Below are 20,701 nucleotides of genomic sequence, written 5' to 3'. Positions count from 1 at the left end.
GACAATCATATATTTTACATGTTTATGTCACAATCATATCCCAATCAAACTAGGAAGTAAACTATTGGTTTACTAAAAGTTCCTAAATTAACATTTCATTACTGCTTCCTAAAATTGTGCATGGCTTACTACTTAAGCATTACTTCAGGTGAGAATTTGAAATAGCCATGAGCTTGTTGCCAGCCGCTCCAATCTAATTGTGTTTTGTTTAATTGTTTAAATAAAGAATTATGTTTAGGTTAAGACCAGTCTAATTTTTTTGTATGCACCTGTTATTATAACTTTATTAATAATGTACTTTTTAAGTACTACTAAAGCTGTTAGTCTATCCTTGGTCAATGAAGGTAAATATTTTAGGTTTTTATACAACATGTTGTAAAGTATTATATGTGCATTATTTTGTGGGATAGTGAGTGCACAAAGACAGGTTAGCTGGCAAGTGTTGAGACACACAAGTATTCATCTAAGCAGGACTAAGATTTTCCACTCAGTGATTAGCATAATTTTGTTTTTATCCCTGTAACAGTTAATAATTCATAGCAATTTTTCTGAAATGGTAGTTGTGCAATATAATAGTAAGTATAATTATTGACATCATCCTATACTCCTCATTGACACAATATCCTGTCACTCTCTTGACAAAGTTCTGGAAAGTTTTTGAATTGCTCTTCAGTGATTTTTAAATCCAAAGCAGTGCATTTATGTTCACAATAGTCATAATTCTAAGTATATCTTCCTAAAAATCATAGTAAATCTCAGTCTTAGTATACTACTCCTATTTCGAAAATAGTTTTTTCTGTTTTCTTTGTAACAATTTACATGTCATATATTCATAATTTCAGTATCATATTTCATGTACTTCATGTTTTCAGATGCCAAGCCTGCTTTTCATTTCGTATTTTCTAAGCAAACACTTCAACCAAAGTCATTCCCTTCTTTAAAATGTGCAGCTTCTGGCAATCCAACCCCTCAAATAACATGGACACTAGATGGTGAATCTCTTCAAGAAAGTCAAAATCTCCGTGTGGGTGAATATATCTCACACCAAAATATAGTGGTCAGCTATGTGAATATAACATCTGTGGCAGTGCAAGATGGTGGGGAGTATGAGTGCCGAGCAACAAACTCAGTGGGCAGTGTTGCTCATGCGGCTAGAATGAATGTCTACGGCCCACCTTTCATCCGTCCAATGAGAGATGTGTCAGCTGTTGCAGGGGAGAATCTTTATCTTCGTTGTCATGCAGCTGGATATCCAATCAACTCAATTATATGGTACAAAGGTAAGATATTAAAATATTACTGTGTTCAGTTTATTGTGTAAACCCTGACCTATCTCAGTCTAGTCAATAAAACAAGATAGAAAATATTTTTTGGGCTGCTCCTAACTCAAATTACTGACTTTCTTTTATATCATTACCACCTATGGGGTCCGTAAATTACATCATGTTGAGTAATTTTATGTTTTCTTCCTGTTACAATATTTCTTGTAATGAACTGACCCAAAACATTTAATGAAATCATTCATTCATTTTGTATAGTGTAGAAATTGTTTAGAAAAATGTGTTTAAAAAGCTGGTGTTCTGTTGTAGTTAAGTAATGGCTCTTGCTTTATAAGGTTTTAGTATGTGAAATAGTTTATATAATAAAGATTAAAAGAAGTAGAAATAAGCCTTGCAAAAAAAGGAATTTGAAGACGCAGCCTCAATCAAGTTATAATAATTGTTTAATGATACTCATCCAGATTTTTCTAGTTTTTCTTTTTTTAAAGCCTCTTAAATTAGAATACTGTGTGAATGCTGTGAAGTAACAAAACTTGTAGTTATAAATTTTTTCACCTATTATTTATCCTTCAGTTAGAAAATGGAAATCACTGTATAAACTGTGTAGTAATCCTGTTTTTCCACTCCCGTGAGTAGGATCAAACCCAGAACCTCATACACGCCAGGTGACCATTCTTCAAACTGAGCTAAAAGGTTTATCCACAAGCAATTGCTAGAAAGGCACTTTTTAATGACTCAGACTACCACATCTGCAGTGCTGCTTAATAGTAGCATTGTTTTTACTATTCTTATCAGATTTGACAAATGTTAGGTCCTATTTTCACTTGTTAACATAAAGTTTTTTACGTGTTGTATAAGTTTTTAAAAAGCCTGAACTTTAAATATTTGGAATAAAACTGCTAGAACATGAAAAGAATTGGAAAATATTTATTTATAAAACTGCAAAAATGAGTAAATCGTAAATAAATAATGTTTTATTTCCACATTTTGTATACAAAAGTTGTACAGAACCTGTACATAAATTTTTAAGTCTTTTTGATATAAAGGTAAAAAATATGTCAAAGTGATATATGATTACTGTTTCATAAATGCTACTCACTTCTCTGCACCACAAAGAGTACCTCACATACTGTCGTGTAAATTTCTGTGCATGCCACTAGTCCTCAACAAAGTTCCCACCCCTACACATTTCAACATACATTGGGCCGTCCTATGATATAATCATCATTAGTCTAAACCTCTCCACCATTAGGAGGGCGACACATCCTACATGCACATTAATCCCAATGAGCATCAGCCTCTAAACATAAACTCATTCTTTACTTGGTACTGCCTTGTCTTCAGACTTGTTTTTATCATAAGACTTAGCAAAATATTTGTGTTTATTTTTTTATTGACTTTGTACTTTTGGGCTCATGTCCTGTTGTCTGTTACCATTATTTAATCCAAAATATGAGTTTTGTCCAGTACTCTTCAGGTCCGTCATCAGTCCTATGCACCATCATCATACCTGGCTCATTTTCTTTCAAACTAATAACAAACAAAAACAAAACAAGGAACTTCCATCTTCTAAGTATTTTACAAAAAGCATAACCACCAAAACATCAATTTTGTGGATTAACTTCATTATTCATTCATATTTCCATGTTTCTGACATCTTCAGAAGTTTTAACACTCCTTAACAGAAGCCATCTATTAGCACCATTGTTTGTTCCATTCTGATTTTGGATCCATGATTCTTGACTAATTGCATCTGTGTCTTTGGCTGAGCCTCCCCCACCTTGTAAATGTTTTACCACTGTTATATACACACCAACTTTTGCTTCTCTTTCCCTCTTCCTAATGTGTATCAAGTAGTCCCACTTTCATACTTCAGTGCTTTGAATACTTAGGTATAGGTCTTTTATTTTCTCATTCTCCAGTAATTTTTAACTGAATCTCGGGCTTCATTTTTGCATGAGCCTCCTTCACCTGAATTTTTTTCAGTTTAGGAATCTCCTCTTTTTTTCCTTCCTTTTTATTTCTCTCCATCTACTTGCTTTCATCTCTTACTTAAATTATTTGTTCATTCTTATGCATCACCTTCTGTTGAAGGATTCCCATCACAACCCTATCTACTTTAATGGAGCAACTTGCACAAACCTATTTTCCACCTTGCTCTTAATATCCTTTCATTTTGTCCTAGTTACCTTGATTTCTTTATTTGTGAGATTTACTTTGTTAGGTTGCCTTACTTTCTGACTTTCACTATTTTCAATCTATTCTCCAAGACCTCTCATTCACTTTTTCTTTTTTATATGGTATTTTGGTGGTATATCTTTTACCATGGCATCTTAAACTGATCTAGCTCTAGCAGTAATCTTTTCTCACCTTGGTTTTGGATCCAGGGGGCCCCAACTGGTTGCTTATCACATATATCCATGTGGGATTATTCCTCTTCTGTTCCTTGTTACTACTCATGGTCTTTCCTCCTTGGTAGCTGGCCATTACAGGTTTTGGAGGCAATTCTTTTCTGGAGCCACCCTTTGCCTCTGATCCTGTAGGAGACCTGTTTCCCATTTTATACACCAATGGCCTCCCTTTGTTACAACCTATTTAGTTCTTCAGGTGCCTTCCCAATAGTTTTTCCTGTACTTCTGCTCTTCATCTTCCCTGTTCCAACCACCATGGAAAATTCCACAATCCCACTCTGGGGTTTCACACCTTTTTATCATTCTCATGAAGATGGGAGATTGTTAACCAGATATCTTCTGTCCCACTTGACTCACCTTTGGTCTTTTCACATTTCCCAGTGGGCAGTTTTCTTACTCTCTCTAGTGAATACTCTCTCAGGTGGTGGATGACCAGATTCTGGGTTTGAAACTTTTTACACATCCTATTTTATCTGCCTGCCCTTGCTTACTTCAGTTTGTCCACTATGGTTGAACATTTGGGAATGCCCTTTGAATCAGCTATTCCCCATTCTATTTTCATTGGGTTCAGTGGGCATTTACTTGGGGTTACATTCTTGAGGCCTATTGTTCCACTACTCTGTAGACATGTCACCTGTACTTGCCCATTCAAATGAGTCTTCTTCTGCTGTGACCTCCTATTGGAAATGGGAGTTATCTCATTTAGTTCCTCTGTCCACTTCAGTCTCAATCCCCACTTTATATCTCATTCATTTGGGGGTCTCTCTTACTTTGTATGCAATGTAGGTTCAGCTTAATTCCTTTTATTTGGGACATAGAGCTTTTTATGCCAGGGTTCTCATGTCTCCTTCATTTCCTACATGAGAGGATTTATATTTTTTATGGACTCTTTCCTATTGAGTTCCTTTTTCCTCTTGTATGTGTCATATGTGTCTCTTTCAGTGGTTTCTTGCCTATTAAAGTGGGTTTCTCCAGAGATGCACTGTATTCTTTTCACCTCTCACCCAGTCCCACACGTCCAACTTCCTCAACCACACACAAGGTTGCATTTACTTGGAGCCCTCCAGGGCTCAGAACTAAGTCTGTGGGTTCCCATATCTGTGGTGAGTGTAGCAAAGGTGGCATGTTGTATTGGCTTTGTGCTTGATGATAAACAATCTTTCAGTCACAGCTTTCCACCTTAATCCTGGTGGAGTGCACTTCTGGATGCCTGATCCATTTACTGTATTTGTTCTCCAGGGGTGGTGGTTCTCTGTCTCTGTGTTCTCAAGATAGTTGCTGCTCTGCAGGCTTGTCATCATTTTCTGTCTCATGTTCCTGTTTTTATCATAATTCATTCAAATGCTTCCTCTGTTGTTTGTTTCATCCCCTGACAGGGAAGCACCCACTCCTGAATTTTCTAGCATTTCTAAAACTTTGGCTCTGTGTCTGTTGTGGTTCAATCTCTTTATTTATATGCTTCAGACATACCTCTTTCCTTTCTAACATCACTCACTTTTGTCTTGGTCTCCTTCCATATCATTTAACACATGGACAGGTTAATCTTCTTCCTAACTTCCAAAAAATTTGGGTGGCTTGGGAGAGTGTTTGTATGTTTTCCCTATTCCCCTGTGTGCCTTGTGTGGTCATTCCAACCCAGCTCATCTCCTTTGCAAAGTCACTGTGAAGTGTGGAGAATGGTGACTGGTAAGGGTGAGTGAAACCTCTATATGGTGTAAGTAATGGGACACTAATGTATTGGGTGTCATTCACATCCCTGTCTGCAAGATCTCATAAAGGGGATGTCAATAGCTAGAGGCAATAAAAGCCTTGAGACAAGACAAATATGATGAGAGAAGAAAAATAAGAAAAGGACCATCACACACTGAAGAAAAACTAGCCAGATTAAGTGTATAACAGAACTGAGTAAAGTGGAAGGAGATAAGTTACTAGAGGAAGAGGAATCCCATGGCAATAAAAGACATTGGAAAGTGCTCTAAAAAGGGAGCAATACAAAATAATAATAACTAGACCATACAGAAATGGTGAATTGTTGATTTTTCTTCTGTGCTTTTCAGGTCTCACAACCACTTTATTCAAAATATGTATTATACATTATGGAGACAGTGGAACCTACTATGTGACTAGTGTTCACCTCTCTGTTAATTAAGATAAGTTTTTTCCACAAGACTACATCAGCAATGTAAGTGTATTATGTCTTCTAGGCATTCTTCACTTGTGAAAAAAAAACAACCGACAGCACCAGGTGTGTGCTTCCCATCACACCCCACTTGCACGTGCTGTCTTTAGTCACAGTAACCCATTGCACTGTCTGTCAGTGTGGGACTTTATACAGATGGTTGTGCCTGATGATATGGTCTAAGCACCACTCCAGTATTCTTTTTTCCCCCATACAAATTTTTCTTCACCATTCCTTCAATATGGAGTGTTCTTCATTGGGTAGTGCAATCCCACTGTTATGAGACCATGTGGATATACCTCTCATTTGGGAAGTAGGGCTGGGATGTTAGCTGGTATAGTAGTACAAGACACCCCACTATGTTATGAACCAAGATATTCCTATTGGTTCATTCCAGTTGGATGATTGTTGAGTTTGTCTTAGGACACAGGTCTGGGATACTACTCCTTACACCTGATTTTTGAGGTGAGTATCTCACATAAACATTTCTCCAATATGGATCAGGCTGACTTATAGTCCTAGCCACACTACACACTCATACTCAGTTGACTGCCTGTGTTGTAATGATTGGTTGAGCAATCTGACACTCTGCCCACCCTTGCAACATATTAGCACACACCCTGCAAACAATCCTTTTGACTGTATCTTATGCTATACCAGTTTTACTAGGCTTCAGATAGATGTGGTCTCCCATCAAGTACTATCCCAGTGGCTATCCTTTGCATCATGGATGTCAAACTCCATGGACTTTCCTTTTCTGATACTATTTCCAAAACTCCTTTTTTGTAATTTTTATCTCTGCACCATCTTCAGTGTGGATTTTGGCTATTTGTGATACAGAGAGGTGAGTAGCATTTCTGAAGTTAACATTTTCCTTACCTGAAAATATATTTCAGATAGATACTCACCCCTCTTCACCACCTTCTGTTATTTCTCCCCACTTCAAAGTGCATTTAGTTTACCTCATCAAGAAGGAGCTTATGTTTGGTGCTCATGGGGATTCATTTGCATGGATGATGTGTCACCCTGCTATTGGTGGAGGGCTATAGTCTGATGATGATTACATCCTAGGCTAGTGCAATACATGTTGACATATGTAGGGTTGAGAGCTTTGTTCAAGGCTTGTGGCATGCACAGGAATTTGCACGGCAGTACACACTAGTTAATAGTTGTGGTACTGAGAGATAAGCATCTATCAGAATTACATTTTCAAGTAAGGAAAATGTTAACTTTAATTGCTAATGTACTGATGCAAGTATAAGCCTGATATTGCACACTGCTAGTGTTAGATTGTTACAAACAAGGAACTCCTTGTGAAAATGCCAGTGTTAGATTGTTACAAACAAGGACCTTCTTGTGAAACTGACAGTGTTGGATTGTTACAAAAAAATAACTTATGTGAAATTGGTAGTGTTAGATTGTTACTTATAATGAACTCTTTGTGAAAATACCATTGTTAGATTGTGACATACAAGGAACTCTTTGTGAAAATGCCAGTCTTAGATTGTGACATACAAGGACCTTCTTGTGGAACTACTGATGAATCATTACTACTTTTTATCTTGCTGTATGCATAAATACAAATATTACTATGAAAATAAATTTCTTACATAATTTTGAATAACAGGTCTCTGTACAAACAGAATATGAAAAACTACTACATTATTTTGCTTGCTTGATAGACACAGAGTGTTGGACTGAGAATTTAAGTGTCCATGGTTTAATTTCTGTTACAACAAAATTGTACATTTTTGGGGCCATGGGTGTGTTAAGAAAGTGATATATAGTCAAATCCCAGTACCAGTATTTGATTATAGTAGCCCAATAGATGGCAGTGGATGACTTGACTAGATGATATCCCTCTAGTCTATTGTTTCAAAATTAAAGACAACTATTGCAGATACTTGTGTAGCTTTTCTTGAATATCCAGAATAATGCTCAAAAGATTATTAAACAGGGACTTTGTAATTTTCTCTACTAACATTACTATATTTATAATAATGTTTCTTGATATTATCTTTATATGGTTTTTCATAACCTGCTATAGTAGTTATTATACATGAATGCTTGACTGCAAGATATTTAGGTTGTGTGTTCAGTTTGACAAAGTTTGTGATCCTAGTAATATCTTTTATATTCCAAATTATATCAGTTGAATAATTTAGATCTTACTTTGCACAAGAGTAAGATCTTTTGGTCTAAAAATAGTTGGTACAATGTTTCACCTTTCTTAATTTTACAAATATTTTTTGATCAGTTTATTTTAGTTTTAATGTAATATTGGAAAATTTCAGTTTTGTTTTTTGTAATGCAACCAAATGTTGACTTATTTTAGTCAGTTTTTACATAATGAAACCATTTATTCAAAATTGTGTGTAAGTATAGAATTTCATACATTGTAGGGCATATACAACTGCCTGTTAATCTTCGCCAAGAAGTGTTTAGTAATGGGACCTTGATGATCTATGATGTTAGCCGAGAGAAGGATGATGGTGTATATACTTGTCGTGTAACAAATGACCAGGGTCAGAGTGATAATGGAACTGTCCGAGTTAATGTTATGGGTTTGTACATTATCACTGTATATTTTGTTTTACAGTTATGTCTTTAGCCTAAAATCCTGCTTTGTTTTGTCACTAGTGTTAAACATTATATATATATAATTCTATAGGTTTAAGAATAATCTTATTAGAGCTAGATGTGTTTAATTTTTATGGCATATGGACAAAGTCTTAAATCTGATCTTAACCTTTAGAGTTTAGAACTTGTCAGCATATGTGAGTCTGGTATTATCTTCCTCAAAAATACCTCTACCTTACTTAACCTACATGTTCTCGTGAAAATCATGTTTGGTATAAACTGGATTATTGACTCAACACTTTCTGGATGCAGACATTATGCACAATGTTGAAATAAGTCAAATTACAAATACTTTTGAAGTGCTGCTCAAGATCTATAAATATATACATCATCATACTTTATAATAAAAGATGATAATAAACAGAGTTTTGTGTTAGTGAGAAAATGAATTGTGTGCTGACTGTGATTAAAGTTAAGAAGAAAACTAATCACATAACCTCAGTTATTTTAATTTTACAAATAATAAACCATAAGTGTTTTTATCCATTCTGAGATATTTAATTCATTTGTAATCAAGAACACCATATAAAGATAATACCAAAAATAATTATACATTTCTTAATGATAAACAGATGTAATGTTTGTGATGTTTATAAGTTCAGATCACTAAGTTACCATATTTTTGTATTCCAGTTCGCCCTGTGATTTACCCCTTTTCCTTTCCGAAAAGCATTCAGGTAGGTATGAGAGCAAGACTTGTGTGCACAGTGATTAAAGGGGATCCACCATTTACTATTCGATGGTATAAGGACGGACATCCAATGCCACAGGAATTGAATGAAAAACGACATAATGACGTTTTTTCGAGTGATTTAACTTTTGCTAACATTCAAACTCAACACAATGGAAACTATACTTGTACAGTCAGCAACACAGCATCCTCAGCCAGTCACAGTGCAGTGTTAATAGTCAAGGGTGAGTTTACCATGGGTTTGAGAATGCCAAACCTGTTTGACTGAAATTAATGTGCAAATTGTTAAATATTCCTTTTGAAAGAAATTAAACATATTTTCCCTTATATGCAAAGACCTTAGAATTTAAATTCTACTACATAAAAATTGGTTAGATATCTTAACAAATGTATTTAATTTACCTGCATGTATTTAAAACTATTCACCTATTTTAGTCTAATACTAAAACTTGCTTCTAAAAACAGTCTAATATGTATTCAACTCATTGATATAGTGTATAGGTGTGGGGAATAAGTTAGCTCATTGGATCGATAAATGGCTGGAGGGAAGAAATCAGAGTTGTTTTTTTATAACTGTAGTTCAGTCAAACTGGATTAATGTCACAAGTTGGGTACCTCAAGTCTCAGCATTGATTTAAATCAATAATGTAGATAAAGAAAAGGTTGATAGACTACATACATTTGCTGATGATGTTAAAGGCTAGGGTGTTGCTGTCTGTAAGAAGGATGCTATAAATATACATTTTGGCAGGGCAGAACTCTGTATCAGCCAAGACAGTTTTATTTTTCCAACATTATAGTTGGCCAAAATCATAAATAATATTCAACGTTAAACTGGTACACAATTAAAAACATTTTATTTAGGCCTATCTATGGCCTTCAAAAAGTTGACAACTCTACATGTTTGATGTTACAACATCATCCTCAGGATGAATATTATTTATAATTTTAACTTTATACACAAGTGCCAAAATACTATAATTATAGTTGGCCTTTTGAATGGGTTACCTTCATATGTGGTGGATAAAGTAACTGTAAGGGAGATTAAGGGAAAACTTGATAAATATTTAAATGAACAGGTCTGGATTTGAGTGATTTTTTTAATTTGGATGAGACAGTCTCAATTAGCCAATAAACCCCTTGTTGTCCTTTAATTATTATGTTAATGATTTGATTTAGAAAAACATTATTAGTAGGCTAATATAACTTGTTACAGTTCATATGTGTGTATTGATGGTATATGCAGTAACGTAAAAAATAAGACAGTAGAGCAAACAGTTTTGTCCCAAAATGTCAGTATACACATTTATATAATTCAAATTTAAAAAGGATTAAGATATTTTTGCTACAATGAATTACATAGGTTGTGCATTTCTAAAAACACAAGCTTGAAATTTTATGATTATTTTTTATTCCTAGATCTGTTTTCATCTGTTGAATAAGATTTAATGTCAACTAAATAGTTTTCATAAAGTTACACACAGAATGCATTAGGCAATACACTTTACACAATACAGGTTTCAATACACTAGTGGACACAGCATAGATAGCCCATTGTTTAGCTTTGTGCTTAATTACAAACAAACAAAAAAATCAGCTCAGATTATCTTTAAAAGGCGTATTTTGAATGTTGAGGTTTATAGTTGTATGTCCAAGAAGTGATTCAGTTTTGTTAATATCATTTGTCACAGTAACATGCAAACATTAAGTTAGCTGTGGTCAACAAGTGAATACCAAGGCCAAGCAGGGTTCCCTGATTAACTTGCCAGATTCTAGACCTGAGGTTTTGTGGTTCACATACTGTTATCTCTCAAAAAAAAAAATTGTGTTCTGCACTTTGTGGCTATGGGTGGGTGAATTATAATAGTGATTGACTTATCCATTCCACTATTTGATTTTTCAAGAGTAACTCAAGAGATGGGCAGTGGGTGGTGTTGATTAGCTATCTCTCCTCTAGTCTGTCACTTCAAAATAAAGGACAGTTAGCTCATTTAGTCCTCAAATAGATTTGGGTGATATCCAACAAAGATAAATAAAATTTAATTACCAGCTATTTATTTTGTTGGATTTTTCATGAAAATTACATTCATTCATAAGAGGCTGGACAACATATTCTGTGATTTTAATCTAGAATGATTTTCGCTCATAGAAATCTAGTGAGTGTTTATGTAGCAGTGAATTCCACATTACTTAAAGTATTAACTTAGTTAAATAATTATATAAAAATTTAATATATCACATATGAATACTTTCTATTTCCATGTAAGACATTTGTTTACTTAATACATGCATGTATGCAGGTGGGTTCAGCCTAACCCCCTAATTTTGTGATGTAAAAATATTTATGCTTATATAGTTATAACGCAGCTGCTCAAACTTTTAACGTTTTCTACATAGTCTGTATTCTTCTCATGAAATATTAGTAGTTCAAAACTACGGTTACCTTCTTTCACACTTTAGCATTATCCTGATGAAAGATTCTCTTTTTTGCCTATCTATTTGATGGTATAATTCTAACAAACAAACAAATTCGTGGCAGGAATTTAGGTTGATTAATCTTTCAAGCTTCAAAGAAAATTTTGGGGCCTGAAAGACAACTTGGGGTGGTTGGAAACTTTTGTTTCTCTTCAGCCTGTGCAATTAAAAAATTTGAAGCCAAACGAATTTTGATTGAGCCACTGGGCTTAAAATTATTAAAACATGTGGGGGGAGAAGTTGTAGGATGAGAAGAGGCACCGAAGATGTTGATCCAAGCAAGCCGTGAAGAGACCATCGTTCGGTATTTGGAGTTGAAGCACGTGTGTCTCTTGATACATGTGACGATGAGCAGTGTCAGATGGAGAAGGGAGAAACAGACCAAGTACGTAGATTTCAGCTTTGAATAGTTGCCCAAAGGATGTTATGTGATTGAAAGAAGAGAAAATTTTATAAAATTAAAATGGTAAAACTGAGTCATGTGGACTTAAGAGAGTAATGGCCCTTTACAGGGCGGCTGGGATAAAATTATCCAATGTCCTTCTTAATTTGGTTGTAGGGGAAATCTGGAGTTACCTGGAGAAAACCTGCTTTCACAGGCCAGGAGCCAAATAATCTACCTGACCCATGCCCGAGATGTGGAACTGAAAAGGGAATGATTAATTAATACATGTATATGGTTAAACACTATTTATATAGTTAAGAGGAAAGATGTACCTTTGCCACATGGAAAGTGTGGCAGTGAGGTTGGGGAAGGTACTTGTTTGGCTGTTTCTTTTTTGGGCTTTGTTGTAGAATTTTTCAGCTAACACATAAATGCAATTCTTAATGAGAGGTAGGTCAGTAAAATTGTTGAAATGTTGACATTTGTTTGTGGGAGATGGAAAGCTGTTTTGATGGCAGTGAGCTGTTGCTGTTTGATATTTTTGCACAATGTTTTGGGCATATTACAAGTAATGGGGCATCCATACGCATATAGAGGTTTGATGTAGGCTTTGTAGATTTTAATGATTGAGTGGTTATTACAGCCTTTGTTCAGCGGAGGAATTCCAGTATAGTGCTTGTTTTTTGTTTTTTTCAGGATGTTATTGTAGTGAGCTTAGCGTGATTTCTAAAACTTTTGCAGTTGTTTTAAAAGTGATAGGGGTATTGAAAATATGTAAGTTTGTCTGAGGTTTTTGTTTTGTCTACTTCTGTGAGACACTGATTGTTCTCTTCAGGGCTGGGGTGCTTGTATAGACAATTTGGAATTCAAGGAACTTTGGACTGTATAGGAAACCTCTATCCACATCAATCTCTTAGATATTTTAACAGTTCAATGAGCTATGACTCAGAGTATCAAATTGTTGTGAGGAAAGGTGACAATGCTTAATTCAGACAATTCCACAGTAATCTCATACTTTTCAAAGCAAGGGGGCACTCACTCTGAATCTCATTGTTTTCGAACAGTGGATCTTCTCCTTTGGGCACACAAACATCAGATTATTCACCTTACTTGTCATCTTCCAGGGGTAATGAATCTAGTGACTGACCAGTTATGTCATCCCAACATAGCTCTTCCTATGGAATGGATACTTCTTACTCAAGTTTTTCATTGGATCTACTCTTGTCTTGGGACACCACAGATCAAGGCTTTCACCACACATTGGAATGCTCAGCACCCATCTTTCTGGTCTTCAGTACCTGACCCTTTGACTTTGGGAGTAGAAGCTCTCAGCCAGGTTTGGACAGGTCTACATCTTTATGTGTTCTCTCTGACATGTCTACTCTCTACAGTTCTGGCACTGATTTGCTCCATGTCCTGTTGAGTTGTTTTGGTGGCACCATATCTGCTGGGTTTAGCCTTGGTTTCCACTCCTCTTCAACCTCTTCCCAATCCTCCCTGTCTTTCTCTTTATTTCAGCCTCAGTAAGACATTTTCATCCAACTGTCAGCATTATTCGACCTCACACCTGGCTTTTATGCAGTCCATCACAAAACATCAAGGATTGACAACTCGAGTGGTGCCCTTATTAATACATTCCATTTCACATTCTTCTTTGGAAGCTTATCAAAGGAAATAGTTTGCTTATCATCAGTAGTCTCTCAGACATGAACCCTTAATTTCATGTCTCAATTTTCGTTTTTCTATATGAAGAAAAGCTTTTGAGTCCCTGGTTTTGTCATAATTTTTCAAATCAGTTCAGGTTATATGTCCTCATCATCCTTTCTAGGTTCCTAACTGGGTTATCACAGTGGTTTTCCATGTATTATCATGTCCACCTTTGGAACCTTTTGGTTAATGTTCACTATATTATTTTTCACTGAAAACATGTTTTCTTCTGTTATTGGCTAGGGGGTCAAAGTTCAGTTGTGTTTGCACTTCATGTTCACAGGATATGGTACCATTCCAACTATGTTCTGTTGTACCCAGACAAGGTCCTTTCTACCTAAAATTGCAACATCTAGGAAAGGAGTTAAGACTCTCTCTCTCCTATTCATCTTCCCTTTATTTCCCATTTATATGACCTTTTAGATCTGGATCATCTTTATGCTGCCCCGCTCCAGCTCTCCGGTGTTATGTAATGTGCTCTGAAGCATTTCAGAGATCACATAACAGGTACTTTATCCATTAATGTGCTTCAGTTTCTCACAACTTATTCCCTGTCACTTTGATAAGTTGGATTCATCAATTGGTTCGAATAACTTACTCTAGTCTTTCATTGGAAGAGCGGAGACTTCTTTGGATCTCATAGAGTTTGACATATATCAATGTCCCTGGCAGCTTGGTTGCATCACCTGCTGGAGGAAACTGTACATGCTGGTATGTGGACCACACCTAACACCTTTATATCACACTTTTTATATGATATAGACTATCTCTGTGACAGAGGTGAGTAACTTTCATTTTCAGAGACCTTCTCATCATTTGCATTAGGATCCCACTCAGTGATGAGTGTTGCCTGGTCAGGTATGCTTTTACAAATCCACACTAGAACCAGTAGACTAATAACTAAATTCCTGGTAATAACAAGCTTTATTGAGATGGAGAATTCCATGAGACTGCTTTGGCACTTTCTGGGTGGTGAACAGTTGTTCTATATCGAATATTACATACAATACTGGACCACTATTCTTGGACTATCATGAGCAAAGCATAAGGGAACTTTGCCTATCCCTGCTAACTCCTGGATTGAATAAAGTAGGGATGGTTTGCTTTACAAAATAGGGAATGTGGTTCATCTATTGCACTGTCTCTGGATCATCATTCCTCAGGACTCCCCAATGCAAGTTCCCCCATCTCTTGTAGTAGAGCAAGGGAGTCCTTACTACTCTCAGGTTCCAGTCACTGGAGTGGTGGACAGAGGTCTGTTCCTCTTGAGTGATGTTTGTACTCTATATTTCACTCAAGGAGAAGAGGGCAAAGCTGGTTACCCTCCCACCCTTAACCCTGGATGGTTTTTCCTAGATGTTCCACTTCTTAGAACTCTCAACTACAGGCATTTTGGTCACAAGTACCACATCCTCAGGCATTGGTGATAAATACATTCAGTCAGTACTGGACAGGATTGCATCTCTATGCTTTCCCACCAATTCATCTGTTACCCAGAGTTCTGACTATGGTTCAATTCACATCTTGTCAGGTACTGTTGGTAGCCCTAGATTGGGTGGCTCAACTATGGTTTCCTCTTATTAACTATCTTCCAGAGTGCCCACCTCTGCCACTTCCTCTTTGGCCATCTTTGTTGAGGCAACCATGATCTGACATTATACATCCAGACATTCTGAAGCTCAAGCTTCATGCATGTAAGTTATGTAGTCCTTCACACACCATCAGGGTTTAACTTCTAAAGTTGCCATGTATTTGTCTCAATCTCTTCATAGATCCACAATGGATATTTATCAAAGGAAATGGCATGCTTCTCGACAATGGAGTCTCATGAGGAAATTGAACCCACTTTGCCCAAATGGGCTAACCATAGCTCTTTTTTTTTTACCTGGCTTTTTGACAAGGGTTTAACACCATCTACAATCGTCATACATAAGGCAGCTTTATTAACTACATTTTGATACTCAAAAAGTCAGAAATTATTTGAGTCTCCAGTGCTATCTGGCCTTCTCAAGTTTTTTCGAGTCTTTCATCCCAAAAGGCCATTTTAGTTACCTAACTGGGATATAAAGGTGGTATTGCGTGCCTTGTCTCGACCTCAATTCGAGCCATTAGCCTCATGTACCATATATCACCTTTCCATTAAAGTTTATTTTTTGTTGTTGCTGGCCTGTGGAACATCATCAGTCAGAGTTATTTGCACTGCATGTGTACAGGACTCTTTATCTCTACTTACATTCTTCTGTACCCAGATATGTCTTTCCTACTTAAGGCTAAATCCTTTCGAGGTGATAGACATTAACTTTATATTCATTGAGATCCTTCAGCTTTCCATGATTTATCAACAATTATCTTGATGAGTGGGTTCGAAAATTGATCAATATTGCTTATTTTGAGCTCTTTTTGCAGGTGATGAAACTTCTGCAAGTCACCTCTCATCAGTATTGTCACATTTCTATGACTTTAGCTGCCCAATTAATTTCCCACTGGAGGACATTGTATGGGCTGGCATGTGAACTTCTCCCAATACTTTTATTTGCATGATCTGGCAGTTTCTTCCTCTAAGGGTTTTAGACTACTTCCTTTGGCAGTTTTGACCACAACAGCGAGATTATACAGAAAGTAATTATTTTACTCCTCTTGACTCTTTACTTTAGAGGGTCCCTTACCTCATTTTTTCACTGGATCCCACCCTGTGGTGAGTGTTGCCCAAGCAGCTGTGCTTTTATCAAACCAATTCCACACAAGCAACCACTAATTCCATATACTTTATATAAGTTGCAACAGGCTCTGTAGAAATGAGGTGTTTTATAAGACCACCTGGAGGCTGACTGAGTGGTATTACTGTTCTATGCTGGACTGTCATGAATATAGCATAATATCCTGCCCATCTGTGTTGATCTTTGGATTAAATAAATTGGGGTCAATTTGGTTTTAAAAATCTAAGGAACTTGGTTCACCTATTGCACGGATCCCCAGAACTTCTAAATGTGTATTACCCCCCAGATTCTACTAGTGGATCTTAGAAGTCTTTACCACACCCAGTTTCCAGTCACCAGGGTGGTGGACAAAGGCTTTTCCTGCAGAGCACTAGAGTGAATTCCTCCACTCTTAAAGAAGAACAAGGTTGGGGCCCTCCTACCCAGGTCCCTGGATGTTTTTTCCCAGATGTCAGTAGGAGTGGCACCATCCTACATGGGATTCTACTTGTAAAAGCAGTTCAGATTTGATACTCAGCTATCTGGTTGGGGTATGCATGACCCTTCTTTTTGATCAATATTTGTTCATTACATTGTTCATGTCTCATAATGCCAAACACGGAGTGATCCCATCCTGGGTTCTTGGTTGAGCACAGTTGTATCACATCCTCCCCATAATTCTGGAGGCAAGTGAGATGTACCTTGCTCACATGGTTGGGGAGTGAGGATGAGTGTTCATAATTCCAGACCAAATGAGTTATGTTTCCTTTGGTTGAGTAAGGTATACATGATTCCATCATTACAAGCCTAGGGTGTTGCCTTTTGGAATTCTTCAGGTTGAGGAGAAGGTTTGTCCACTTCAGTGTTGCTTACTTTCTTGTTTTCATTCTGGTGGCTCAGGATGCATCGCTCTATGGCTACAGGTTGGGATACACTCATAAGTATATATATATATATAATGTTTGTGTTCCAATTGTCCATGACCCCTTAATTCCAACCCTGAGTAGTGGAATTTCAGCTACCTGGTTGAGGCATGGCCTGTAGTGATGATAACTCATGTAAAATTCCACCCACGATACAGGAATTAAGTTCCAGATGAAAAGAATACCAGTTCTGGATGTAGTGCTGTTCCCCTACTAAAGTATCAATCTTTTATTGACACACCCATGATCTATGCAGATTCTTTCTGTGTGGATAATGCCCTCACCAGCCCCTCCACCTTATCAATGTGGGATTCTAGCTATAAGTGGGAGAGGAGGTAAGTATGCTTTGGAAGTTAACATTTTCCTAAATTGAAAATGTATTTCCAATAATATGTACCTCCTCTCCCACCCTTCTTGCCCACTAAAAGCTGGTGTTAAAGACTGGGATTGAGTCAGTCTCTAAAAAAGTGATAACATTATCTGAATGAGGTACTTATATACAGTACTAGGATAGAGGGTGCATTGACAAGGTGGAGAGTTTCACAAGATAAATACTGCCAAGGGCAATTGACTGGGGTATAAAAGACTTGAGCAAACGAGAAAAAAATCAGACCAATGCTGAGATGGGCAAAGGAAGAAACCCTAGCAGTCAAGTAATAGCTATAAGTGTGAGAGCAGGTAATTATTATTGGAAATACATTTTCAATTGAGGAAAATGTTAATTTTTTTTACTAGCACTTTTTTTTATAACAGTATTGTTTGCATTTGTTTTTGCTTTCATGACACTATATTACTAAACATATTTTCCTTTGTTTATTTGCAGTACCACTAAAGTGGGAAGTAGAACCAAGAGATGCCTCAGTTGTGGTAGGCCAAAACATCAGGATAGATTGTCTTGCAAGTGGCTTTCCTTCACCAGTAATAACATGGGAGCGGAGAAATGGTAATAGCTGTGTCTGACAGTATACACGTTTTATTAAAAAACAACAACTTAGATTTAAGTTGGACAACGTATATAATACAAAAGCCACTTTGTTTAACTTCTGTGGAGGGTTAATCACACCATTGCAGATGCAAGTCAGTATGCTATGTGTGACATGTTTAGAACATGATATTTGATTCATGGGAAAATTATGAACAATTCAAATGTAATGTCACTGCATGCAGGTTTATGGCTGGAGGAAATGTATTAGCATAGAAAGATTATGAAACAATGCCAAATGACCAAATATTTCAAAGAAAGGAGCCTTCAGTGTTCTCCATGTAAGTGAACAAAACTTGCACAGAAGAGCATTTAAGGCAACAAGAAACACATCATAAGCTAATCCAGAGCAATGTTTTAATCTGCAAGGTGAAGGTTATGTGTATAAAAGAGAACCCTTTGACCACAAATGCCTTTACAGTGAATCTTGACATATTTTCTGATACCATTAAAAAACAAAAAAACAAATATTTGGAGTTAATAAAAGCCAACAAGCAAAAGTTTAAAATTTTCTAGCTATATCTCAAAATCACTGACTGCTTTCATAAGAGAGACAGCCCAAAAAATTTAAATTACAGCAATCTCATTTGACTACTCACATGTAAATGCTCCCAATGCATAAATGTGATCTAGGTGACACATTTTCTCTTAGCATGTTATCATCCCTATTTTATCTGCCCCCCACTCGAAAAAGTACGAAATTAAATGTAAAGTACTCTCTATAAAATCGTCATTGCTCAGACAAACCATAATTTTTATAGTCTTCAATTTTGTTTGGTTAGAGAGCTATTGGATAGAAAATCAGACCCTTCCTGCCACACTTTTTTGTCACATCCTTTCTTTCAGAATTCGTTAATAGTTCTCTCTTATGTTTAATTATATATTACCTATAACCAATAGAAAATCAAGGTTTTCAACTATCAAATGACGTATTGTATAATATTATGTTCTGAATGGTTAAATGTCAATTTCATTCAGAGTATGAACATTGTTCCAGTGAGAAAGTTAAAGACTAGATTGGATGAATTTGTAATGACTCTTGTTGCATAGTTATAAAAATTGTTAAGTGCATTACAATCATTAGTATAAAAAAATTTGGGTTAACTCTCTTGGACAATCAACAGCAAGAAAAAAGAATATTGGTTAAATATTTTATTTCTTGTTTTTCATGTTTATTATTTATATCTAATTATAAAAATAATTAAAATGTAAAAATAGGTATCCTTTTAGGTTAGTTAAGATTAGATTAGGTAAAATAAATAATAATAATATTATAATGAAAAATGTTTCACAAGGCGGCTCCTACTAGCTTGTAGGTAATGTAATTCAATAGGGTAATGTAAGCTGCGCGTTTCCCGAATGATTTACAACTTATAATGGCACCCATAGTAGTTAGACACAGTTCAATAAAATTTAATTATAAATAAATGTATCCTGTTACGAACTTAGAGCTAAGGATAAACAAATGTAGTTTCATGTTACAATTTGAAGTAATTCTTGAAAGAAAAAAGGGTAATTTAGATTTATTTCGATTTTTTCTTTTTTTTGTGTGTGTGGTTACGAGGTCAAGGTTGGTTGAATTGACCGATTCTGTCTTAAGATATGGTAGAGAAAATAACAGATAAATTTTAAAGTTTTACTGAAAAAAAACGTTTGAAATGCATTTAGGAGGCTTTAGGGATTACACAAAGGAAATTTGAGTTTTTTGAGATGAGGAAAAGTATTTTTAATTTTAACATGATAATTACTTTGCACACGTACTATTCAAAACAAATACTCAATATATTCATGAACAATTTTTTATTTTATTAAAAATACTTCACTAAAAATATGTTTCTCTGTATGTGAAAGACTTATAATATTAACTGAAAGACTGCCAAATTTTGTGAAGATGTACACACTATATTGAAAGTTAGAAATGTTAAATCTATAAAAACTTTAAGTTAGTATAAAGAGGTCACGTGGTTGGTCAAATTGACTGAGCCCATATTGAGAGAGTTAATAGTACTCCACAAATAAACCTTGATAAAAACAGTGTTTAACACTATACATTAAGTTTTGTTGTCATGCCACGGCCCAAAAAGCATAGAGAATTCTCAGTAGAGCAAAGACTTCACATAAAAGCTTTACGTGATGCTGGTTAGACTCTCTGATAAATTGATGCAGACCTGAAATGCTCCCCAAACACTGTCAAGTACACCCTAGATTGTGAGACCCAGACAGGTAAATTTGAAAATAGGAAAGGAAGAGGCAAAATATCTAAACCCAACGATCCTGATGTTAAGTATCTTCATTTCTGCAGCCTTTGGGACAGAAAAAAGACTGCCACTGA

General features: G+C 35.9%; 1 protein-coding gene across 3 annotated transcripts in view; it reads left to right on the top strand.

Annotated features, from left to right (window-relative positions):
- LOC106471898 (Down syndrome cell adhesion molecule-like protein Dscam2) overlaps nucleotides 1–20,701 on the top strand; it is a 71,807-nt gene that overhangs the window by 24,832 nt on the left and 26,274 nt on the right. For 2 of the 3 annotated variants that reach the window (XM_022400508.1, XM_022400507.1), the window contains exons 4-7: nucleotides 873–1,280; nucleotides 8,273–8,434; nucleotides 9,144–9,425; nucleotides 18,211–18,330. In XM_022400508.1, the coding sequence (XP_022256216.1) occupies nucleotides 873–1,280; nucleotides 8,273–8,434; nucleotides 9,144–9,425; nucleotides 18,211–18,330 (972 nt within the window). The remainder of the gene's footprint in view (nucleotides 1–872; nucleotides 1,281–8,272; nucleotides 8,435–9,143; nucleotides 9,426–18,210; nucleotides 18,331–20,701) is intronic. The other variant, XM_022400509.1, reaches the window with a different exon arrangement.

The sequence above is a fragment of the Limulus polyphemus genome, unplaced genomic scaffold (assembly GCF_000517525.1).
Source record: "Limulus polyphemus unplaced genomic scaffold, Limulus_polyphemus-2.1.2 Scaffold4950, whole genome shotgun sequence".
Classification (NCBI taxonomy): domain Eukaryota; kingdom Metazoa; phylum Arthropoda; class Merostomata; order Xiphosura; family Limulidae; genus Limulus; species Limulus polyphemus.
Note: the sequence above shows the minus strand (reverse complement) of the source record. Positions and strands in the feature narration are given on the sequence as shown.